The sequence below is a fragment of the Bombina bombina genome, chromosome 3 (genome assembly GCF_027579735.1).
Source record: "Bombina bombina isolate aBomBom1 chromosome 3, aBomBom1.pri, whole genome shotgun sequence".
NCBI classification, from domain to species: Eukaryota; Metazoa; Chordata; class Amphibia; order Anura; family Bombinatoridae; genus Bombina; species Bombina bombina.
In genome coordinates, this window is record NC_069501.1 from 410,954,579 (window position 1) to 410,981,572 (window position 26,994).

The window sequence follows — 26,994 nt, forward strand, 5'->3', positions numbered from 1 at the left end:
TTTACCTTTATCTTGTCATGTAGTTAAAAAGACAGTGCAGCTGCGACTCACATACAGTAACCAAAATAATTTAACAATAAAAAGCGCAAGTTACACCATTGCACTTACAAAAACAGAATTTATGTTTACCTGATAAATTACTTTCTCCAACGGTGTGTCCGGTCCACGGCGTCATCCTTACTTGTGGGATATTCTCTTCCCCAACAGGAAATGGCAAAGAGCCCAGCAAAGCTGGTCACATGATCCCTCCTAGGCTCCGCCTACCCCAGTCATTCGACCGACGTTAAGGAGGAATATTTGCATAGGAGAAACCATATGTTACCGTGGTGACTGTAGTTAAAGAAAATAAATCATCAGACCTGATTAAAAAACCAGGGCGGGCCGTGGGCCCGGCACACCGTTGGAGAAAGTAATTTATCAGGTAAACATAAATTCTGTTTTCTCCAACATAGGTGTGTCCGGTCCACGGCGTCATCCTTACTTGTGGGAACCAATACCAAAGCTTTAGGACACGGATGAAGGGAGGGAGCAAATCAGGTCACCTAAATGGAAGGCACCACGGCTTGCAAAACCTTTCTCCCAAAAATAGCCTCAGAAGAAGCAAAAGTATCAAATTTGTAAAATTTAGAAAAAGTGTGCAGTGAAGACCAAGTCGCTGCCTTACATATCTGATCAACAGAAGCCTCGTTCTTGAAGGCCCATGTGGAAGCCACAGCCCTAGTGGAGTGAGCTGTGATTCTTTCAGGAGGCTGCCGTCCGGCAGTCTCATAAGCCAATCGGATAATGCTTTTAATCCAGAAGGAGAGAGAGGTAGAAGTTGCTTTTTGACCTCTCCGTTTACCAGAATAAACAACAAACAAAGACAAAGTTTGTCTGAAATCCTTAGTAGCTGCTAAGTAAAATTTGAGAGCACGAACTACGTCCAAGTTGTGCAACAAACGTTCCTTCTTTGAAACTGGATTAGGACACAAAGAAGGCACAACTATCTCCTGGTTAATGTTTTTGTTAGAAACAACTTTTGGAAGAAAACCAGGTTTAGTACGCAAAACCACCTTATCTGCATGGAACACCAGATAAGGAGAAGAACACTGCAGAGCAGATAATTCTGAAACTCTTCTAGCAGAAGAAATTGCAACCAAAAACAAAACTTTCCAAGATAATAACTTAATATCAACGGAATGTAAGGGTTCAAACGGAACCCCCTGAAGAACTGAAAGAACTAGGTTGAGACTCCAAGGAGGAGTCAAAATTTTGTAAACAGGCTTGATTCTAACCAGAGCCTGAACAAAGGCTAGAACATCTGGCACAGCTGCCAGCTTTTTGTGAAGTAACACAGACAAGGCAGAAATCTGTCCCATCAAGGAACTTGCAGATAATCCTTTTTCCAATCCTTCTCGAAGGAAGGATAGACTCTTAGGAATCTTAACCTTGTCCCAAGGGAATCCTGCAGATTCACACCAACAGATATACCAAATTATGTGGTAATTTTTCTGGTTACAGGCTTTCAGGCCTGAACAAGAGTATTAATAACAGAATCTGAGAACCCTCGCTTTGATAAGAGCAAGCGTTCAATCTCCAAGCAGTCAGCTGGAGTGGGTCGAACGGACCTAGAACAAGAAGGTCTCGTCTCAAAGGTAGCTTCCATGGTGGAACCGATGACATATTCACCAGATCTGCATACCAAGTCCTGCGTGGCCACGCAGGAGCTATCAAAATCACCGACGCCCTCTCCTGATTGATCCTGGCTACCAGCCTGGGGATGAGAGGAAACGGCGGGAACACATAAGCTAGTTTGAAGGTCCAAGGTGCTACTAGTGCATCCACTAGAGCCGCCTTGGGATCCCTGGATCTGTACCCGTAGTAAGGAACTCTGAAGTTCTGACGAGAGGCCATCAGATCCATGTCTGGAATGCCCCACGGTTGAGTGACTTGGGCAAAGATTTCCGGATGGAGTTCCCACTCCCCCGGATGCAATGTCTGACGACTCAGAAAATCCGCTTCCCAATTTTCCACTCCTGGGATGTGGATAGCAGACAGGTGGCAGGAGTGAGACTCCGCCCATAGAATGATTTTGGTCACTTCTTCCATCGCTAGGGAACTCCTTGTTCCCCCCTGATGGTTGATGTATGAACTTGGCCCTCGCTAGCTGATGCCAAGCTTTGAGAGCATTGAATATCACTCTCAGTTCCAGAATATTTATCGGTAGAAGAGATTCTACCCGAGACCAAAGACCCTGAGCTTTCAGGGATCCCCAGACCGCGCCCCAGCCCATCAGACTGGCGTCGGTCGTGACAATGACCCACTCTGGTCTGCGGAAGGTCATCCCTTGTGACAGGTTGTCCAGGGACAGCCACCAACGGAATGAGTCTCTGGTCCTCTGATTTACTTGTATCTTCGGAGACAAGTCTGAATAGTTCCCATTCCACTGACTGAGCATGAACAGTTGTAATGGTCTTAGATGAATGCGCACAAAAGGAACTATGTCCATTGCCGCTACCATCAAACCTATCACTTCCATGCACTGCGCTATGGAAGGAAGAGGAACGGAATGAAGTATCCGACAAGAGTCTAGAAGTTTTGTTTTTCTGGCTTCTGTCAGAAAAATCCTCATTTCTAAGGAGTCTATTATAGTTCCCAAGAAGGGAACCCTCGTTGACGGAGATAGAGAACTCTTTTCCACGTTCACTTTCCATCCGTGAGATCTGAGAAAGGCCAGGACAATGTCCGTGTGAGCCTTTACTTGAGGAAGGGACGACGCTCGAATCAGAATGTCGTCCAAGTAAGGTACTACAGCAATGCCCCTTGGTCTTAGCACCGCCAAAAGGGACCCTAGTACCTATGAGAAAATCCTAGGAGCAGTGGCTAATCCGAAAGAAAACGCCACGAACTGGAAATGCTTGTCCAGGAATGCAAACCTTAGGAACCGATGATGTTCCTTGTGGATAGGAATATGTAGATACGCATCCTTGAAATCCACCTTGGTCATGAATTGACCTTCCTGGATGGAAGGAAGAAGTGTTCGAATGGTTTCCATCTTGAACGATGGAACCTTGAGAAACTTGTTCAAGATCTTGAGATCTAAGATTGGTCTGAACGTTCCCTCTTTTTTGGGAACTATGAACAGATTGGAGTAGAACCCCATCCCTTGTTCTCCTAATGGAACAGGATGAATCACTCCCATTTTTAGCAGGTCTTCTACCCAATGTAAGAATGCCTGTCTTCTTATGTGGTCCGAAGACAACTGAGACCTGTGGAACCTCCCCCTTGGAGGAAGCCCCTTGAACTCCAGAGAATAACCTTGGGAGACTATTTCTAGCGCCCAAGGATCCAGAACATCTCTTGCCCAAGCCTGAGCGAAGAGAGAGAGTCTGCCCCCCACCAGATCCGGTCCCGGATCGGGGGCCCGCATTTCATGCTGTCTTGGTAGCAGTGGCAGGTTTCTATTACCTTCCTGCTTAGAGGACGTAGCCCTTGGGGCTGATCCGTTTCTGCGAAAGGGACGAAACTTAGGTTTATTTTTGGTCTTGAAAAGACCTATCCTGAGGAAGGGCGTGGCCCTTGCCCCCAGTGATATCAGAGATAATCTCTTTCAAGTCAGGGCCAAAGAGTGTTTTCCCCTTGAAAGGAATGTCAAGCAATTTGTTCTTGGAAGACGCATCCGCTGCCCAAGATTTTAACCAAAGCGCTCTGCGCCACAATAGCAAACCCAGAATTTTTTCGCCGCTAACCTAGCCAATTGCAAGGTGGCGTCTAGGGTGAAAGAATTAGCCAATTTAAGAGCACGAATTCTGTCCATAATCTCCTCATAAGAAGAAGAATGACTAATAATCGCCTTTCCTAGCTCATCAAACTAGAAACACGCGGCTGCAGTGACAGGGACAATGCATGCAATTGGTTGTAGAAGGGAACCTTGCTGAACAAACATCTTTTTTTTTTTTAGCAGACCTTCTAATTTTTTATCCATAGGATCTTGGAAAGCACAACTATCTTCTATGGGTATAGTGGCGCGCTTGTGTAGAGTAGAAACCGCCCCCTCGACCTTGGGGACTGTCTGCCATCAGTCCTTTCTGGGGTCGACTATAGGAAAACAATTTTATAAATATGGGGGGAGGTACTAAAGGTATACCGGGCCTGTCCCATTCTTTACTAACAATGTACGCCACCCGCTTGGATATAGGAAAAGCTTCGGGGGGCCCCGGGGCCTCTCGACGAACTTTTCCATTTTACATAGTGGTTCTGGAATGACCAGATAATCACAATCATTCAAATTGGATAACACCTCCTTAAGCAGAGCGCGGAGATGTTCCAACTTAAATTTAAAAGTAATCACATCAGGTTCAGCTTGTTGAGAAATGTTTCCTGAATCTGAAATTTCTCCCACAGACAAAACCTCCCTGGCCCCCTCAGACTGGTGTAGGGGCCCTTCAGAAACCATATCATCAGCGTTCTCATGCTCTACAGAATTTTCTAAAACAGAGCAGTCGCGCTTTCGCTGATAAGTGGGCATATTGGCTAAAATGTTTTTGATAGAATTATCCATTACAGCCGTTAAATGTTGCATAGTAAGGAGTATTGGCGCACTAGATGTACTAGGGGCCTCCTGTATGGGCAAGACTGGTGTAGACGAAGGAGGGGATGATGCAGTACCATGCTTACTCCCCTCACTTGAGGAATCATCTTGGGCATCATTTTTACTAAATTTTTTTATGACATAAAATACATATAGTTAAATGAGAAGGAACCTTGGTTTCCCCACAGTCAGAACACAATCTATCTGGTAGTTCAGACATGTTAAACAGGCATAAACTTGATAACAAAGCACAAAAAACGTTTTAAAATAAAACCGTTACTGTCACTTTAAATTTTAAACTAAACACACTTTATTACTGCAATTGCGAAAAAGTATGAAGGAATTGTTCAAAATTCACCAAAATTTCACCACAGTGTCTTAAAGCCTTAAAAGTATTGCACACCAAATTTGGAAGCTTTAACCCTTAAAATAACGGAACCGGAGCCGTTTTTATATTTAACCCCTTTACAGTCCCTGGAATCTGCTTTGCTGAGACCCAACCAAGCCCAAAGGGGAATACGATACCAAATGATGCCTTCAGAAAGACTTTTCTATGTATCAGAGCTCCACACACATGCAGCTGCATGCCATGCTGTCTCAAAAACAAGTGCGCCATACCGGCGCGAAAATGAGGCTCTGACTATGATTAGGGAAAGCCCCTAAAGAATAAAGTGTCTAAAACCGTGCCTGCCGATATAATCATATCAAAATACCCAGAATAAATGATTCCTCAAGGCTAAATATGTGTTAATAATGAATCGATTTAGCCCAGAAAAAGTCTACAGTCTTAATAAGCCCTTGTGAAGCCCTTATTTACTATCTTAATAAACATGGCTTACCGGATCCCATAGGGAAAATGACAGCTTCCAGCATTACATCGTCTTGTTAGAATGTGTCATACCTCAAGCAGTAAGAGACTGCACACTGTTCCCCCAACTGAAGTTAATTGCTCTCAACAGTCCTGTGTGGAACAGCCATGGATTTTAGTTACGGTGCTAAAATCATTTTCCTCATACAAACAGAAATCTTCATCTCTTTTCTGTTTCTGAGTAAATAGTACATACCAGCACTATTTTAAAATAACAAACTCTTGATTGAATAATAAAAACTACAGTTAAACACTAAAAAACTCTAAGCCATCTCCGTGGAGATGTTGCCTGTACAACGGCAAAGAGAATGACTGGGGTAGGCGGAGCCTAGGAGGGATCATGTGACCAGCTTTGCTGGGCTCTTTGCCATTTCCTGTTGGGGAAGAGAATATCCCACAAGTAAGGATGACGCCGTGGACCGGACACACCTATGTTGGAGAAATAGAGTATAAATGCATGTCTCAAAACACCTCAAACCAGAACATTGTGTCCGCTGCTTCCACTTTACAGGTATATTATTTTCTTGCAGCTGCTAAAACATATCGACAACTCTTCCTCCTACAAAGGGCTATGGTAGCCCGGTGAGCAACTGAATGTTCTATGCGTTTCGTCCCTTCACAGAGTGACTTTCTCAAGAAGATATTTTCTGTATAAACTTCGGATGGAGTCTTTCTAAATGGCAACCCATAGGACGGAATCACTGCCCTTTCCTCCCACAAAGTAGAAGGGTTCCAATCAGCACAGATCACTGTGATATTTCAGATCCCCTGTTTAGCAGCAGCGTTTGGCGAAATCTGCCAGGAGCTGCATATTCTGTCAGTGGATTTGGTTTTCTGCACATAACTGTTTCTTTCAGGACTTATTTGTGTTTACATATACTGTGTACTGATTTCTGGGCCATTTTGTTTTGCGCCACACTCACATGGTTTGTTTGTTGTGGTTGTTTATCTTGCCATAGCTATTGTTAAGCACCTATACTAAAAATTTCAAAACTACAGAATTGGCTTTATAAAAACAAGAGGCAGCAACAGAAATCAACAACAAAAATGGGACACACTACATTGAAAAAGCATAAAATATAAAGTTAAAAAATATAAACTATAGTTTGCAATGCTGTGCAGTTCTCTTTAAAAATATTCTTTCCTAAACCCAATTACAAAGAGTGCCTCAAGTTCTGTGTTCCTTGATACATACATTTTCATTCAATGATTTTAGTGTACTACCTAAATATTATACAATTTATAATATTATAAAATCGCTAAGTAATAGGTGGTCATTCATTAAAGAAAATATTTAAAGGGACATGAAAGTAAAATCAAACTTTATTGATTCATAAAGAGCATGTCATTTTTGCACACTTCTGTTAAATGTACTTTGTTCTCCTGATATCCTTTGTTAAAGTCCAATTTACATATGTTCAGCTGCAGCAATATACTGCTGGAAGCTGGTAATTGGCAACTGCACATATATGCTTCTTGTCACGGTTCACCAGTTGTGTTCAGGTAGGTCTCAGTACGGCTTGCTGCTCTAGCCTGCCTTTAATTCCTTTGCAAGGATTAAACACATAGTTAAATGAAGAGTGCATTAATAAACTGTATTTTCTTTAATAACAACCTGCAAAAAATAAACCAGATCATAATCCCTCAGATTATATATATATCACTATATATTACTAACCATATCTCCCATGTGTGGTTGGAACTCAAACCTCACGGGCGGGCAGAATACACTATTGGAGGTCTCCATCAGGCGCTGTTTGTCTGCTGAGGCATCCAGGTTTTCAGTGGCATTTTCCAGTGCTTCCAATCCCTCCTGCTTGGAGCTCTGCAAGTTGAACTCTGCAGACAGGAATGTGCGTAGGGCGCGGTGCAGACTGGCATGGTACCCTAAGTCACAACACTGCATAGAGGAATGAGGAGAAAATGTCAAAGGAAATGTGAAATGTACTGTGACAGCTGCTTGAGTATGAACATTTTTTACACAACTGTTATAGACACTACATATATAATGATGATATTTATGATATTTGTCATCTTAAATAAGTATATATGTACTTACATGTTCATTTAAAAGCTGCTACAATGCAATTCTACCACTAGATGGCTCATGTCACCTGGATTTCATTTTTGGTTATTGACTGCACATATATGCTAACTTGCAGTAAATATACAACGTGCTGACACCATTGTTTTAAACTATCACCTATTTCATACATTGTATTTACATAGGTTTCTCTAGCTCGTACATTACTAGATGGGGTGCACAGACAGACAACAAAGCACTTACATCAATGAGGTCTGACAAGTCATGAATATAGTATTTGAAGACAGATGCATTGGTGGCTTCCAGAGCCAGCACATACTCATTCCGGGCTTTGATGGCCTTCACTTTATTCTCAGTGTATTTAGCCTGGCGCTGTGGGAAAGAACAAAACAGACTGATCACAACAGAGCAGGTCACAGGATACACAATGAAGCGAGAGAGAAAAAGAAAAAGAGAGAGAAAAAGAAAAAGAGAGAGAGAGAGAGAGAGAGAGAAAGAGAGAGAAAGAAAGAGAGAAAGAGAGAGAGAGAGAGAGAGAGAGAGAGAGACAGAGAGAAAAAGAGAGAGAAAAAGAGAGAGAAAGAAAACATTAATTTTGTTTACCCGGTAATTTAATTTCCTTCTGTATGAGAGTCCACTGCATCATTCATTACTGTTGGGAAATGCTGAACCTGGCCACCAGGAGGAGGCAAAGACACCCCAGCCAAAGGCTTAAAGCGACATTAAACCTAATTTTTTTCTTTCATGATTCAGATAGAGAATACCATTTTAAACAACTTTCTAAATTACTTCTGTTATCTAATTTGCTTCATTCTCTTGATATTCCTCCCTGAAAAGCATATCTATATAGGCTCAGTAGCTTCTGATTGGTGGCTGCACATATTTTCCTCATGTGATTGGCTCACCCATGTGTATTGCTATTTCTTTAACAAAGGAAATCTAAAGAATGAAGCAAATTAGATAATAGAAGTAAATTGGAATGTTGTTTAAAATTGTATTCTCTGTCTGTATCATGAAAGAAAATGTTTGGGTTTAATGTCCCTTTAAATACTCCCCCTACTTCCCTCATATCCCAGTCATTCTGCCGAGGAACAAGGAGCAGTAGGAGAAATATCAGGGTATAAATGGTGCTGGAAGAGAAAAACAAATTTTGGTCCGCCAATCGAAGTATACAGGCAGGGGCCGTGGACTCTCCTCATACAGAAGGAAATTAAATTATCATCAGGTAAGCATCGTTTATGTTTTCCTTCTTAATATGAGGAGAGTCCACGGCATCATTCCTTACTGTTGGGAAAACTATACCCAAGCTCTAGAGGACACTGAATGATAACGGGAGAGGTAAAAGAAAGGTGGACCCTAATCTAAGGGCACCACAGCATGTAAAACCTTTCTCCCAAAAGCTGCTTCGGCCGAAGCAAAAATGTCAAACTTGTAGAATTTTGAAAAAGTATGAAGTAAACGTTCCTTCGAAGAAGAAGGATTTGGACATAAGGAAGGAACCACAATCTCCTGAATGATGTTTTGATCAGACCCCACCTTAGGTAGAAAACCCAAGCAGGTACGTAGGAAAGCCTTATCAGTGTGGAACACCAGATAAGGAGGCTCACACTGCAAGGCAGCCATTACAGAAACTCTGTGTGCCGACGCAATAGCCAATAGAAAGAGAACCTTCCAGGACAACAATTTAAAGGGACACTGAACCCAAATTTTTTCTTTTGCAATTTAGAAAGAGCATGCAATTTTAAGCAACTTTCTAATTTACTCCTATTATCAATTTTTCTTTGTTCTCTTGCTATCATTATTTGAAAAAGAAGGCATCTAAGCTTTTTTTGGTTTCAGAACTCTGGACAGCACTTTTTTATTGGTGGATGAATTTATCCACCAATCAGCAAGGACAACCCAGGTTGTTTACCAAAAATGGGCCGGCATCTAAACTTACATTCTTGCATTTCAAATAAAGATACAAAGATGATGAAGAAAATGTGATAATTGGAGTAAATTAGAAAGTTGCTTAAAATTTCATGCTCAATCTAAATCACGAAAGAAAATTTTTTGGTACATTGTCCCTTTAATGTTAATCGAATGCATAGGCTCACACAGAGCCCGTTGCAAAAACTTAAAAACAAGATTCAAACTCCAAGGTGGAGCGTTAGATCTAAACACAGGTCTGATCCTAATCAGAGCCTTAACAAAAGACTGCACGTCTGGGAGCTCAGTGAGCCTCCTGTGTAGCAAAACAGAAAGGGCCGAAATCTGTCCCCTCAGGGAACTGGCAGAAAGGCCCTTCTCCAGACCCTCCTGGAGAAAGGAAAGAATCCTGGCAGCCTTAACCTTATGCCAGGCTAAACCATGCTCTTCACACCAGTATAAGTAAGCTCTCTGCACCTTGTGATAGATGTGACGAGTGACAGGCGTTCGTGCCTGAATGAGAGTGTCAATAACACTCTCAGAGAAACCTCTCTTGGCTAAGACTAAGCGTTCAATCTCCACGCAGTCAGCCTCAGAGAATCTAGATTGTGATGAACAAAAGGATCCTGTTCTAGCAGATCCCTGCGACAAGGTAACTTCCATGGAGGGGATGAGGACATCCCCACCAGGTCCGCGAACAACATCCTTTGCGGCCACAATGGAGCAATCAGTATCACTGATCCCTGCTCGATGTGGGCCACTACACAAGGAAGAAGTGGTAACGGCGGCAAAATGTAAATTAAACTGAACCTCCAAGGCACTGCTAATGCATCTATTAGCTCCGCTTGAGGATCCCTGGACCGCAACCCATATCTGGGTAGCTCGGAATTGAGCCGGGACGCCATGAGATCTATCTCCGGCGTCACCCAATTGTTGCTAAACTCCGCAAACACTTCAGGATGGAGAGACCATCACCCTGGATGAAAAGATTGTCTGCTGAGGAAATCCGCTTCCCAGTTGTCCACACCCAGAATGTGGATCGCTGACAGCGAGCAGTTGTGGGCTTCCGCCCATTCCAGAATTCGAAATACTTCCCTCATTGCTAGGGAGCTCCTTGTTCCCTCCTGATGGTTGATGTAAGCCACAAGGTTATGTTGTCTGATTGAAATCTAAACCCAGAAGCGGCCAAGTCTTCAGAGCATTGAAGATTGCTCGAAGTTCCAGAGTGTTGATCGGGAGGAGGGATTCCTCTCGAGTCCACAGGCCCTGTGCCTTCCTGGCACCCCAAACCGCTCCCCAACCTGATAGACTTGCGTCCGTAGTCACAATCTCCCAGGATGGTCTCAAGAAGGATGTCCCTTGGGACAGGTGATCTGGACAGAGCCACCAGGAGAGTGATTCTCTCAACAGGTTGTCCAGAGAAATCCGAATGATCTCCGTTCCACTGTCTTAGATGGAACACCATGAGACCAATCACCTCCATACACAGAGCCATAGAGGGCCTTAAGGAGGTCTGGAGGGCAAGACAAGCGGAAGTTAGCTTGTAAAGTCTCTGGTCTGTAAGGAATATCCTCATGGATATGGAGTCTATTATAGTACCCAGGAATTCCACCCTAGTACTGGGAATAAGAGAACTATTTTATAAGTTTATAGTCCATCCATGAGATCGAAGAAACAGAAGAGATTTCTAATGTTCTTCAGCCAGGTGACAAGATGGTGCTTAAACCAGAATATTGTCCAAGTATGGAGCTACTGCTATACCTCTGGTTCTGGCAACTACTAGCAGAGCCCATAGAACCTTCATAAAAACTCTTGAAGCAGTAGCTGGACCAAACGGAAGCACAATAAACTGGAAGTGCTGGTCCAGGAATGCAAACCTTAGGAACTTGGAAGTGTTCCTTGTGGATTGGAACGTGAAGGTAAGCATCCTTCAGATCTATAGTGGTTGTGAACTGTCCTTCCTGAACCAAGGAAAGGAAGGACCTTATCGTTTCCATCTTGAACGAGGGGACAGATAGGAATTTGTTTAAGCACTTTAGGTACAGAATCAGGCGGAAAGTTCCCTCCTTCTTTGGGACCACAAAAAGGTTTGAATAGTACCCCAGACCTCTATCTGCAAGAGGTACCGGGACAATGATTCCTAGGGGGGAAAGATCCCTCACGCACCCCAGAAAGGCTTCTCTCTTTTTTGGCCTTGAAGACAGGTTTGATGGGAGGAATCTGCCCCTGGGTGGATGAGACCTGAAACCTATCTTGTATCCCTGAGCGATGACCTCCAAGTCCCACGGGTCTTAAACGTCCCCAAACCAAGCGTCTGACTTTGTCTCGGCAGGCTTCTTGCTCTGCTTGGATTTATTCCAGCACTGAGCCGGCTTCCAAGTCCCCTTGGATTACTCGGGCTTTGCAGAGGGCTGCTGACATTGTGATTTATCAGAACGAAAGGAACGAAAATTAGGACCTTGTCCCTTAGGCTTAGTTCTTCTTATCCTGCGGTAAAAAGGCACCTTTGCCTGCGGTAACCGTGGAGATAATCGAGTCCAGGTCTGACCAAATAAAATCTTTCACTTAAAGGGGAGGGAAAGAAGTCTGGACTTAGAAGTCATGTCTGCCGACCAGGACTTCAGCCAGAGTGCCCTACGGGCTTGAACAGAAAAACCTGAAGCCTTAGCATTCAGGCGAATAATTTGCATATTTGCATCACAAATAAAAGAATTAGCCACACTTAAAGGAATACTAAAGCCAAATTTTTTATTTCAGATAGATTCAGATAGAGCATGCAATTTTAAGCAACTTTCTAATGTACTCCTTTTATTAATTTGTGTTTTGTTCTCTTGCTATCTTTATTTGAAAATGCAATAATGTAAGGTTAGGAGCCGGCCCATTTTTGGTTCAGCACCTAGGTAGAGACTGGCTCTTAAACTTTTATTCCTGCTTTTTCAAATATAGATAGTATGAGAATGAATACAAATTGATAATAGGAGTAAATTAGAATGTTGGTTAAAATTGCCTGCTCTATCTGAATCATGAAAGAAAAAATGTGGGTTTAGTATTCCTTTAAGGCCATAATTCTTTCCTGGATCATGTCGAGGGTACCCTCCACCTCGATCAACTCAGATAAGGAGTAGCACCAGTAGGTAGCCACTCCAGCAACTGCCGCTGCCGATTGAAACAAATATCCCGTATGTTGAAACCTTTTTCTTAAAGTTTCGATCTTCTTATCCATGGGCTCTTTAAATGATGAACTATCCTCATGCGAGATAGTAGTGCGTTTAGCAAGCGTGGAGATAGCGCCATCCACCTCGGGGATGGAACCCCACAACTCCAATTGAGAGTCTGGGACTTGGAACAATTTCTTAAAGGAAGAAGGGGGAAATTAAGAACCAATCCTTTCCCATTCATTCTTAATAATGTTGGCCATCTTTACGGGAACCGGGAAAGTTTGTGGTACAACGCTGTCCTCGTAGACCTTATCTAATTTAGGAATCAAAGGTTCCTCAGGCAATCTTGCATTATCATATGTGTAAAAAAATAACTGGAATCTATGCCGTGGAACAGAAACACAGCCTCTCAAATTTGACAGTCTTGTAGCATCGCTTCTGACATGGACTTGAGTGATGGAAGCAGGCAGTGAAACTTGTCAACACTGATTGCTTAGGAGCTGTTAATAAGAGTCTGGATGCGGTCGCAGAAAGACTCTCCCTGCATCTCCAGACTAACATTCGTCAATGCTCTCACTAAGAGGCTGACAAGACTACTTAGAACTCCAGTCCCATTTCAAAGGGTAGATACCCTTCATAAGGAACTACTCAGAATCTTCTGACACTTCTCTGCCAACCTCCTGTGATGAAAGGCAAAGAATGACTGGGATATGAGGGAAGTAGAGAGAATATTTAAGCCTTTGGCTGGGGTGTCTTTGCCTCCTCCTGGTGGCCAGGTTCAGTATTTCCCAACAGTAAGGAATGATGCAGAGAGAGAGAGAAAGAAAGAAAGAAAAAGAGAAATAAAGAGAGAAGGAAAGAAAAAAAGAAAATTTATGCTTACCTGATAAATGTATTTCTTCTTAGACACGATGAGTCCACGGATCATATTAATTACTTATGGGATATTCACCTCCTGGTCAGGAGGAGGCAAAGAGCACCGCAGCAGAGCTGTTAAATAGCTCCTTCCTTCCCTCCCACTCCAGTCATTCGACCGACGTTAGGAAGAGAAAGGAAAAGCCAAGGTGCAGAGGTGACTGAAGTTTACAATAAATAACATCCTGTCTTAAAAGGACAGGGCGGGCCGTGGACTCATCGTGTCTAAGAAGAAATAAATTTATCAGGTAAGCATAAATTTTCTTTTCTTCTTAAAGACACGATGAGTCGACGGATCATCTTCATTACTTATGGGATCCAATACCCAAGCTAGAGTACACGTATGATACGGGAGGGACAAGACAGGATACCTAAACAAAAGGCACCACTGCATGAAGAACCTTTCTCCCAAAAGCAGTCTCATCCGAGACAAAAGAATCAAATTTGTAAAACTTTAAAAAGTGTGAAGAGAAGACCAAGTTGCAGCCTTGCAAATCTGTTCCACAGAAGCTTAATTTTTGATACCCATGATGAAGAAACAGCCCTAGTGGAATGAGCCGCAATCCATTCAGGAGGCTGCTGTCCAGCAGTCTCGTACGTCAAACGTATAATACTTATAATACTCTTCAGCCAAAAGAAAGAGAAACAGCTGTAGTTTTCTGTCACCTACGTTTGCCTGAAAATACCACAAAGAGGAAGACTGGCGAAAGTCTTTAGTCGCCTGTAAATAGAACTTTAAAGCACGAACCACATCCAAATTGTGTAAGAGCCTCTCCTTCTTAGAAGAAGGATTAGGACTCAAAGAAGGTACAACAATCTCCTGATTAATGTTCCTATCAGAAACAACCTTGGAGAGAAATCCAAATTTCGTACGTAAGACAACCTTATCCACATGAAAAATAAGGTAAGGTAAGGGGGTTCACATTGAAACGCTGAAAGCTCAGACACTCTGCGAACAGAAGAAATCGTTACCAGAAACAAAACCTTCCAAGATAACAACTTGATATCTAAGAAATGCATAGGTTCAAACGGAACTCCTTGAAGAACTTTGAAAACTAAATTAAGACTCCATGGAGGAGTAACTGGTCTAAACCCAGGCCTGATTCTGGTTAAGGCCTGACAAAAAGACTGAACATCAGGGACATCAGTGAGACGCTTGTGTAACAGAATAGATAATGCTGAAAATTTGACCCTTTAAAGAACTTGTAGATAATCCTTTCTTCAATCCTTCCTGGAGAAATGACAAAATCCTAGGAATCCTAACTCTACTCCAAGAGTAGCCCACACCAATAAAGGTATCTACGCCAAATATTGTGATAAATTTCCCTAGTAACAGGCTTGCAAGCCTGAAGCAAAATGTCTATGACAGAGTTTGAAAACCTCGCTTGGCTAGAATCAACCGTTCAATTCCCAAGCAGACAGCTTCAGAGAATCTAGATTTGGATGAAGGAAGGGTTCCTGAATCAGAAGGTCCTTTTGAAACGGAAGCCTCCAAGGAGGTAGAGACGACATCTCCACCAGGTCTGTATACCAGATCCTGTGAGGCCAGGCCGGTGCTATGAGAATCACTGAAGCCCTTTCCTGTTTGATCCGGGCAATCACTTGCGGAAGGAGAGCAAACAGAGGAAACAGATATGCTAGATTGAAGGACCAAGAGGCTGCCAGAGCATCTATCAGCGCTGCCTGAGGATCTCTGGATCTCGACCCGTACCTCGGAAGTTTGGCATTCTGCCTGGATGCCATGAGATCCAACTCCGGCTGACCCCATTTGAGGATCAGACTGGGGAACACATCCGGATGAAGTTCCCCCTCCCCTGGATGAAAAGTCTGTCTGCTCAGAAAATCCACCTCCCGGTTGTCCACCCCTGGGATGTGGATTGTTGACAGACAACAAGAATGGGCCTCCTCCCACTGAATTATTTTGGAAACCTCTGTCATCGCCAAGGAACTCCTTGTTCCTCCCTGATGATTGATATAGGCCACTGACGTTATGTTGTCCGTCAGGAACCTGATAAACCGATCCGAAGCTAGTTGAGGCCAGGTCAGGAGAGCATTGTAGAACGCTCTCAGTTCCAGAATGTTTATGGACAAAAAACATAATTTATGTAAGAACTTACCTGATAAATTAATTTCTTTCATATTAACAAGAGTCCATGAGCTAGTGACGTATGGGATATACATTCCTACCAGGAGGGGCAAAGTTTCCCAAACCTTAAAATGCCTATAAATACACCCCTCACCACACCCACAAATCAGTTTAACGAATAGCCAAGAAGTGGGGTGATAAGAAAAAAAGTGCGAAGCATATAAAATAAGGAATTGGAATAATTGTGCTTTATACAAAAAAATCATAACCACCACAAAAAAGGGTGGGCCTCATGGACTCTTGTTAATATGAAAGAAATGAATTTATCAGGTAAGTTCTTACATAAATTATGTTTTCTTTCATGTAATTAACAAGAGTCCATGAGCTAGTGACGTATGGGATAATGAATACCCAAGATGTGGATCTTTCCACACAAGAGTCACTAGAGAGGGAGGGATAAAATAAAGACAGCCAATTCCTGCTGAAAATAATCCACACCCAAAATAAAGTTTAATGAAAAACATAAGCAGAAGATTCAAACCGAAACCACTGCCTGAAGTACCTTTCTACCAAAAACTGCTTCAGAAGAAGAGAACACATCAAAATGGTAGAATTTAGTAAAAGTATGCAAAGAGGACCAAGTCGCTGCTTTGCAAATCTGATCAACTGAAGCTTCATTCCTAAACGCCCAGGAAGTAGAAACTGACCTAGTAGAATGAGCTGTAATCCTCTGAGGCGGAGTCTTACCCGATTTAACATAGGCAAGATGAATTAAAGATTTCAACCAGGATGCCAAAGAAATGGCAGAAGCTTTCTGGCCTTTTCTAGAACCAGAAAAGATGACAAATAGACTAGAAGTCTTTCGGAAAGATTTAGTAGCTTCAACATAATATTTCAAAGCTCTAACAACATCCAAAGAATGTAACGATTTTTCCTTAGAATTCTTAGGATTAGGACATAATGAAGGAACCACGATTTCTCTACTAATGTTGTTGGAATTCACAACCTTAGGTAAGAATTCAAAAGAAGTTCGCAACACCGCCTTATCCTGATGAAAAATCAGAAAAGGAGACTCACAAGAAAGAGCAGATAATTCAGAAACTCTTCTGGCAGAAGAGATGGCCAAAAGGAACAAAACTTTCCAAGAAAGCAATTTAATGTCCAATGAATGCATAGGTTCAAACGGAGGAGCTTGAAGAGCTCCCAGAACCAAATTCAAACTCCATGGAGGAGAAATTGACTTAATGACAGGTTTTATACGAACCAAAGCTTGTACAAAACAATGAATATCAGGAAGAATAGCAATCTTTCTGTGAAAAAGAACAGAAAGAGCAGAGATTTGTCCTTTCAAGGAACTTGCGGACAAACCCTTATCTAAACCATCCTGAAGAAATTGTAATATTCTCGGAATTCTAAAAGAATACCAAGAAAAATGATGAGTAAGACACCAAGAAATATAAGTCTTCCAGACTCTATAATATATCTCTCTAGATACAGATTTACGAGCCTGTAACATAGTATCAAACACAGAGTCAGAGAAACCTCTTTGACTAAGAATCAAGCGTTCAATCTCCATACCTTTAAATTTAAGGATTTCAGATCCGGATGGAAAAAAGGACCTTGCGACAGAAGGTCTGGTCTTAACGGAAGAGTCCATGGTTGGCAAGATGCCATCCGGACAAGATCCGCATACCAAAACCTGTGAGGCCATGCCGGAGCTATTAGCAGAACAAACGAGCATTCCCTCAGAATCTTGGAGATTACTCTTGGAAGAAGAACTAGAGGCGGAAAGATATAGGCAGGATGATACTTCCAAGGAAGTGATAATGCATCCACTGCCTCCGCCTGAGGATCCCGGGATCTGGATAGATACCTGGGAAGTTTCTTGTTTAGATGAGAGGCCATCAGATCTATCTCTGGAAGCCCCCACATTTGAACAATCTGAAGAAATACCTCTGGGTGAAGAGACCATTCGCCCGGATGCAACGTTTGGCGACTGAGATAATCCGCTTCCCAATTGTCTACACCTGGGATATGAACCGCAGAGATTAGACAGGAGCTGGATTCCGCCCAAACCAAAATTCGAGATACTTCTTTCATAGCCAGAGGACTGTGAGTCCCTCCTTGATGATTGATGTATGCCACAGTTGTGACATTGTCTGTCTGAAAACAAATGAACGATTCTCTCTTCAGAAGAGGCCAAAACTGAAGAGCTCTGAAAATTGCACGGAGTTCCAAAATATTGATCGGTAATCTCACCTCCTGAGATTCCCAAACTCCCTGTGCCGTCAGAGATCCCCACACAGCTCCCCAACCTGTGAGACTTGCATCTGTTGAAATTACAGTCCAGGTCGGAAGAACAAAAGAAGCCCCCTGAATTAAACGATGGTGATCTGTCCACCACGTTAGAGAGTGTCGAACAATCGGTTTTAAAGATATTAATTGATATATCTTCGTGTAATCCCTGCACCATTGGTTCAGCATACAGAGCTGAAGAGGTCGCATGTGAAAACGAGCAAAGGGGATCGCGTCCGATGCAGCAGTCATAAGACCTAGAATTTCCATGCATAAGGCTACCGAAGGGAATGATTGAGACTGAAGGTTTCGACAAGCTGTAATCAATTTTAGACGTCTCTTGTCTGTTAAAGACAGAGTCATGGACACTGAATCTATCTGGAAACCCAGAAAGGTTACCCTTGTTTGAGGAATCAAGGAACTTTTTGGTAAATTGATCCTCCAACCATGATCTTGAAGAAACAACACAAGTCGATTCGTATGAGACTCTGCTAAATGTAAAGACTGAGCAAGTACCAAGATATCGTCCAAATAAGGAAATACCACAATACCCTGTTCTCTGATTACAGACAGAAGGGCACCGAGAATCTTTGTGAAAATTCTTGGAGCTGTAGCAAGGCCAAACGGTAGAGCCACAAATTGGTAATGCTTGTCTAGAAAAGAGAATCTCAGGAACTGAAAATGATCTGGATGAATCGGAATATGCAGATATGCATCCTGTAAATCTATTGTGGACATATAATTCCCATGCTGAACAAAAGGCAATATAGTCCTTACAGTTACCATCTTGAACGTTGGTATCCTTACATAACGATTCAATAATCTTAGATCCAGAACTGGTCTGAAGGAATTCTCCTTCTTTGGTACAATGAAGAGATTTGAATAAAACCCCATCCCCTGTTCCGGAACTGGAACTGGCATAATTACTCCAGCCAACTCTAGATCTGAAACACAATTCAGAAATGCTTGAGCTTTCACTGGATTTACTGGGACACGGGAAAGAAAAAATCTCTTTGCAGGAGGTCTCATCTTGAAACCAATTCTGTACCCTTCTGAAACAATGTTCTGAATCCAAAGATTGTGAACAGAATTGATCCAAATTTCTTTGAAAAAACGTAACCTGCCCCCTACCAGCTGAACTGGAATGAGGGCCGTACCTTCATGTGAACTTAGAAGCAGGCTTTGCCTTTCTAGCAGGCTTGGATTTATTCCAGACTGGAGATGGTTTCCAAACTGAAACTGCTCCTGAGGACGAAGGATCAGGCTTTTGTTCTTTGTTGAAACGAAAGGAACGAAAACGATTGTTAGCCCTGTTTTTACCTTTAGATTTTTTATCCTGTGGTAAAAAAGTTCCTTTCCCACCAGTAACAGTTGAAATAATAGAATCCAACTGAGAACCAAATAATTTGTTTCCCTGGAAAGAAATGGAAAGTAGAGTTGATTTAGAAGCCATATCAGCATTCCAAGTCTTAAGCCATAAAGCTCTTCTGGCTAAGATAGCCAGAGACATAAACCTAACATCAACTCTAATAATATCAAAAATGGCATCACAGATAAAATTATTAGCATGCTGGAGAAGAATAATAATATCATGAGAATCACGATTTGCTACTTGTTGCGCTAGGGTTTCCAACCAAAAAGTTGAAGCTGCAGCAACATCAGCCAATGATATAGCAGGTCTAAGAAGATTACCTGAACACAGATAAGCTTTTCTTAGAAAGGATTCAATTTTTCTATCTAAAGGATCCTTAAACGAGGTACCATCTGACGTAGGAATGGTAGTACGTTTAGCAAGGGTAGAAATAGCCCCATCAACTTTAGGGATTTTGTCCCAAAATTCTAACCTGTCAGGCGGAACAGGATATAATTGCTTAAAACGTTTAGAAGGAGTAAATGAATTACCCAATTTATCCCATTCTTTGGAAATCACTGCAGAAATAGCATTAGGAACAGGAAAAACTTCTGGAATAACCGCAGGAGCTTTAAAAACCTTATCCAAACGTATAGAATTAGTATCAAGAGGACTAGAATCCTCTATTTCTAAAGCAATTAGTACTTCTTTAAGTAAAGAGCGAATAAATTCCATCTTAAATAAATATGAAGATTTATCAGCATCAATCTCTGAGATAGAATCCTCTGAACCAGAAGAGTCCAAAGAATCAGAATGATGGTGTTCATTTAAAAATTCATCTGTAGAGAGAGAAGATTTAAAAGTCTTTTTACGTTTACTAGAAGGAGAAATAACAGACAAAGCCTTCTTTATGGATTCAGAAACAAAATCTCTTATGTTATCAGGAACATTCTGCACCTTAGATGTTGAGGGAACTGCAACAGGCAATGGTACATTACTAAAGGAAATATTATCTGCTTTAACAAGTTTGTCATGACAATTATTACAAACAACAGCTGGAGGAATAGCTACCAAAAATTTACAGCAGATACACTTAGCTTTGGTAGATCCAGCAGGCAGTGATTTTCCTGTAGTATCTTCTGGCTCAGATGCAACGTGAGACATCTTGCAATATGTAAGAGAAAAAACAACATATAAAGCAAAATAGATCAAATTCCTTATAAGACAGTTTCAGGAATGGGAAAGAATGCCAAATATCAAGCTTCTAGCAACCAGAAGCAAATGAAAAATGAGACTGAAATAATGTGGAGACAAAAGCGACGCCCATTTTTTTTAGCGCCAAATAAGACGCCACATCCGGAACGCCGACATTTTTGGCGCAAAATAACGTCAAAAAATGACGTAACTTCCGGCGACACGTATGACGCCGGAAACGGAAAAGAATTTTTGCGCCAAAAAAGTCCGCGCCAAGAATGACGCAATAAAATGAAGCATTTTCAGCCCCCGCGAGCCTAACAGCCCACAGGGAAAAAAGTCAAATTTTTGAGGTAAGAAAAATATGATAATTCAATGCATAATCCCAAATATGAAACTGACTGTCTGAAAATAAGGAAAGTTGAACATTCTGAGTCAAGGCAAATAAATGTTTGAATACATATATTTAGAACTTTATAAATAAAGTGCCCAACCATAGCTTAGAGTGTCACAGAAAATAAGACTTACTTACCCCAGGACACTCATCTACATGTTTGTAGAAAGCCAAACCAGTACTGAAACGAGAATCAGTAGAGGTAATGGTAAATATAAGAGTATATCGTCGATCTGAAAAGGGAGGTAAGAGATGAATCTCTACGACCGATAACAGAGAACCTTATGAAATAGACCCCGTAGAAGGAGATCACTGCATTCAATAGGCAATACTCTCTTCACATCCCTCTGACATTCACTGCACGCTGAGAGGAAAACCGGGCTCCAACTTGCTGCGGAGCGCATATCAACGTAGAATCTAGCACAAACTTACTTCACCACCTCCCTTGGAGGCAAAGTTTGTAAAACTGATTTGTGGGTGTGGTGAGGGGTGTATTTATAGGCATTTTAAGGTTTGGGAAACTTTGCCCCTCCTGGTAGGAATGTATATCCCATACGTCACTAGCTCATGGACTCTTGTTAATTACATGAAAGAAAAGACTCTGACTGAGACCATATCCCCTGAACTCTTAGGGAGCCCCAAACTGCTCCCCACCCCAGCAGGCTGGCATCTGTTGTCACAATCTCCCAGGAGGGTCTGCAAAAACACTTTCCCTGGGAGAGATTATCTAGAGACAACCACCAAAGAAGAGACTCCGTTGTCTCCTGTGCCAAAAGAAGTCGAGGGGACAAGTCCAAATAATTTCTGTTCCATTGTTAGAGCATGTCCAACCGCAGAGCTCTGAGATGAAAGCGAGACAACGGGACGATGTCCATTGCCACTACCATCAGACCTATTAACTCCATGCACAAGACCACTGAAGGACGAGGAGAAGATTGCAGAGCTCGACAGTATCGGTAATACAGGTAATTTCCTGACTCCTGTCAGAAAAATCTTCATAGAAGAGAAACTATGATGGTCCCTAGAAAGGTCACTCTTGAATGAGGTACTAAAAAGCTCCTTTCTAGATTCACCTTCCACCCGTGTGACCTTAGGAAAGCCACTACCAGGTCCACGTGTGATTTTGCTAGTTGAAAGGACGGCGCCTGAACCAGAACATCGTCCAGATACGGCGCCACCACAATGCCTCTTGCGCGGGGTACCGCAAGAAGAGACCCCAGAACCCTTGTGAAGATTCTGGGAGCCGTGGCAAAACCGAAAGGAAGGACCACGACTAGAAGTGTTTGCTAGAAAGGCAAACCTTAAGAAATTGTGATGATCCCAGTGGATGGGAACCTGTAGATATGTGTCCTTTAAATCCACTGTTTTCATAAATTGACCCTCCTGGATCAATGGAATAATGGTACAAAGTCTTGAAAGACAAAACCTGAGAAATGTGTTTAGACTCTTGAGGTCTAAAATTAGTCTGAAGGTTCCCACTTCTACGGGAACCACAAACAAATAATGATCATCAAACCAAACTTGATTGAGGAGAAACTACCCCCTTACGGGTCGGGTGCACGTCCCTCATGTAGTTTCAGCAACAAGATACTTAGAATAATTTCCCCTAGGCTAAGATGGATAGGGTCTGCGAGCTAGTAGGAGGAATAAAATACATTTTCCTTATCCTATTCCTGGGAGAGCGGTGAAACAGACAAAGCAACAAGCCAGTACTACGCCGCACTGTATACAGTAGTCACTAACTGCAGGTTGACAATGTAGACCCTCTAACTATTAGTCAGAGTCCGTCCTCTGCAGATAGAGACTATCCCTTGTGTTAAAAAAATATAGATCCACAAGGGAATTCTATCTTCCCCTGAATATCTTTCTTCTAAGTATAGGGAAAGAAAATGGGGAAGAAAAATATAACCTAATCTGGTACAGGAATACTTCCACCAAGACAGGTTCATCATAATATTAGAAAAACCAACTGGTGTCGGGGCCACCCAGAGTAGCTAAAACTTCCGCAAGAAGCTCCTGATCAGATAAAGGCATTTACCTCATCTGAGATTGAAAGTTCCTTATCCGGAATTACCGAAATATCTTCCTCTTTACTGCAAACCTGCAGGGAAGAAAACATTCCAAAAAACCACCACTGAGTCAATCACACTATTCTGAGAGAAGAAGATTCCCTGCACATTTCTTCTCTCTATTTTTATATATTTTTTTTAATAGCGTGGGAAAAAAACAAAAATAGACAATGTATTAAAAACAGGGCAACTCCTTCTGTGCTATAAATTTTTTGTAACACCTTAGGAGAAATTTGTTGTAAATTTGACCATTGTCCCTGTGGTTCAAAGCAGTATGTGCCTAGAATAAGGGTGTCTGAAACCATATAGGAATCCAAGCCAAAAGAAAGAGACCTCTAGTAGGGTCTCCTTGATTACCTTTAATTCTAAAAGATGGTTTACACAAAGAAAACAGCTGGATTCGTAAACGAAAATTAACACACAAAAATGTTACTGTCTCTTTAAAAAAAAAAAAAAATGGTTTTTTTTTAAAAGTAACTTTATTTCTGTGTGCAGAGGTAAGCTAAATTAGCCTGCAAACATTGTGCAGCAATTCCAGATGGAAAATGCAAGAAGCCGCAGGGCACTGCATTTGAGATGGAAAATGTAATGAAAACCTCCTTAATCAATCTGCCTCACATATGGCAGAAATTGCAAGCAACCGCAGAGCACTGCACTTGAAATAAAAAAATGCAATGTATACCTCTTTAATCAATCTGCCTTACATATGGCAGAAATTGCAAGGAACCGCTGGGCACTGCATTTGAAATAGGAAATGTAATGTATACCTCTTTAAACAATCTGCCTCACATATGGCAGAAATTGCAAGGAACCGCAGGGCACTGCATTTGAGATAGGAAATGTAATGAATACCTCTTTAAACAATCTACCTCTTCATAAGGCAAAATACTGAAAAAAGGACTTAGCCTGCTGTAATGAAAAACCAGCGTTGCTTCCTTAAATGATAACCTTTATTTAATTACAAGGTTTGACATGGTTGAACGTGCGAGAGAGAATTGTAAAAACTATTAACTCGGTTTACATCCCCAAGTACTCGTTTCTTCCGATAACTGGAAGTGAAAGACAGGAAGTGTCTGCTATAAGGCACCATCCTCCATATCTAGAGGAGTTAGGAGGGGAGAGATGAACACTTTCGCGCCGTTTACAAGCCCTGCCCCTCATGGGCGTTGCTCAAGTCGTCTCCCGGTCGCTATCTTATCTGAATAAAAACACCGGGAGGAAAAACAGATCTCTACCCTTTTACAGAAAATAATGCCAGTTCGCAAAAATACCACTCACACTGCAATTAAGTAAACAAACAGCAACATAACATGAAATCTCCCGGTCGCCATTTTTCTAAATATAGACACTGGGAGCAAACGGATAGACTGCCTAGTTCCATTTCAAGCAGCTGATCTGTCCAATTGTTTACAGTGTTTCCTCTGTGTACTAGATGTCCCATAAAGGATCTTGCACAGATTCTATGTCAGCATCCCTATGCTAGAAAGACAATCTCACGGATATTCCACATGTCATAAAGCATACGCATTTGCACAGTTAAGTAAAACATGCTAGTGCCTGCTTCCTTACTGCCATCTTTTCCTCTAATAGCACTAGGGAAATCTGAGTCCAAGTTCAATGAGGTGAAATGAAAACATTTTTACAAAGTGCCCAAACTCTTTTTCTGAGATCCTTTCTCCCCCAGAAATAAAGTCAGAACCTCATTTTCTGCCTGGCAGCAAGGCAGTCCTCAGGTTTAAGAGGACCTCTCCCTCCCATGGACCTGGAAACAAACGAAAGTCCTGAGCCAAAATCCCTCAGGTTTTCTTTTAGTCAGGACAGCATCAGTATGGGAGGCGCAGTGAGAATTATGTCCCACAAGTTCCCATTGCTTTAAAGCCACCAAAAGCTCTACTGTAGAGACTGATATGGACCACAGCTACACCCTAGGACAAAGCAGCACTCTCTGGCACTACTTTAAAAATAATAAACTCTTGATAGAAGAATCTAATCTAACACCTCACTTTACCTCTTCCTATCACTAACGTAGGCAAAGAGAATAACTGGAGTGGGAGGGAAGGGAGGAGCTATTTAACAGCTCTGCTGTGGTGCTCTTTGCCTCCTCCTGCTGACCAGGAGGTGAATATCCCATAAGTAATGAAGATGATCCGTGGACTCATCGTGTCTTTAAGAAGAAAAGAAAAAGGAAAGAAAGAAAAAGAGAGAATGAGATAAGGAAATAAAGAGAAAGAAAGAGAATAAGAGACAGATGGAAAGAAAGAGACAGACTTATTTAAATGGTGCAAGATAGATAGAAGAGCTAAAGAACAAGTGAAAGAGAGAAAGTACAAAAGAAGGGACCAGTTACGAATTAGTAAAAGAAAAGAAAATCTGGTGCTGAGAAGTCAGGATGTGGCACACTCCTCTCACCTTCTCCTTCATCTTCTCTATCTTCCTGACCGAGCTGCGGCGTATGTGCTTCTCCTCTAGTCGCACACTGGCTGTAGCGTCAGGCGAGCGAGGGGTCTGGCGATCTTCCTGCCTCACTGACCGGCTCATCTGCTTCTCTTCCTGCTTCTCTGCCTCCTTTAGCTTGCTCTGCGCACTGATGCTGTCTGCATTGTACATATGATATGTTTTCATCACCTGAAACAAACACCAAAGCTCAATTAAAGAGATATTCTAGTCGAATAAAAAAATGTTTAAATGAATTAGAGATTATTAATAAAAAAAATGCTAATTGCAAACTGTGTATTTAACCCCTGAACAGTTAAAGTCATGGTTCGGAATAGCAATGCATTGTTGCACCTGAGCAGAACATTGTCATTGAGCATAACTCACATTGACTGTGCCCTGCTCAGGAACAACACAGGGGCAGTCCTGAATAGGACGAATTATCAAGCTCCGAATGGGCTAAAGACCGCTGCTCCATAACTTGTCCGCCTGCTCGATCGGGTTGATTGACACCCTCTGCTAGCGGCCGATTGGCCGCGAATATGCAGGGGGCGGTATTGCACAAGCAGTTCAGGTGAACTGCTTGAGCAATGATAAATGCTGACAGCGTATGCTGTAGGCATTTATCGATGTGCAGCGGACATGATATGCTACATCGTATCATGTCCACTTGCACTTTGATAAATGCAACAAGCATTTGTTTAATAAAGAGTCTATAAGGTGGCATTTGTAACAAACTTTATGGCACTTCACATCTGTTGTTCTTAATAAATGTAACAATTGTATTTGCAATTTCATGTGAAACACCTTGTGCTTTTGCGTAAAAAGAAAAACGTGCTTGTTTAACGCTCTCTAGAAAGGCAAAAAAGCAAAATCTGTAACCTTGATTTTTAAAATGCTGCAAATTGCTTAACCAACTGTTTGATTTGCAGGTCACAGCATTTGTTTTGCCTCTCTAGGGAGCGTGGGACGAATAGTTTTTAAACAAGAACAAAAAGTGTTTACTGTAATTTTAAAATGTCATTTGAAATTTTAGGCGTGTCTTAGGTAAAATAAAAAAGATGAACTTGGAGCAATGTTTGATTTGTGATAAGAATGCTAACCCAAGTAGTGCTAAAGTCTCACTAGAAATGATATCCACTGTTAAAACAATCTATGCAGAATAAAAACCTATATTCCTGGTTACTAATAAGGCACAGCACACTACTACACAAGGCACAACACACACACTACTACACAAGGTACAACACACACAATACTACACAAGGTACAACACAAGGTAAAACTTAAATTATGCTTACCTGATCATTTTCTTTTCTTCAGATGGAAAGAGTCCACAGCCGCATTCATTATTTTTGGGAAATAAGAACCTGGCCACCAGGAGGAGGTAAAGACACCCCAGCCAAAGGCTTAAATACTCCTCCTACTTCCCCCAGTCATTCTGCCGAGGAACAAGGAACAGTAGAAGAAATACCAGGGTGAAAAGGTGCCAGAAGAATAAAAAATAAGAGACGCCCCACAGAAAAAATACGGGTGGGGAGCTGTGGACTCTTTCCATCTGAAGAAAATAAAATTATCAGGTAAGAATAATTTAAGTTTTTCTTCATAAATGGAAAGAGTCCACAGCTGCATTCATTACTTTTGGGAAAACAATACCCAAGCTATAGAGCACACTGAATGCAAAAATGGGAGGGTACAATAGGCAAAAG

General features: G+C 41.9%; 1 protein-coding gene across 1 annotated transcript in view; it reads right to left on the minus strand.

The window, feature by feature from the left end:
* The window catches only part of SRGAP2 (SLIT-ROBO Rho GTPase activating protein 2), a 440,346-nt gene that overhangs the window by 87,087 nt on the left and 326,265 nt on the right, over positions 1 to 26,994 (minus strand). The window contains exons 6-8 of the mRNA XM_053706600.1: positions 25,262 to 25,477; positions 7,726 to 7,854; positions 7,117 to 7,338 (exon numbers count right to left, since the gene is read on the minus strand). Coding sequence (XP_053562575.1) covers positions 7,117 to 7,338; positions 7,726 to 7,854; positions 25,262 to 25,477 — 567 coding nt within the window. The remainder of the gene's footprint in view (positions 1 to 7,116; positions 7,339 to 7,725; positions 7,855 to 25,261; positions 25,478 to 26,994) is intronic.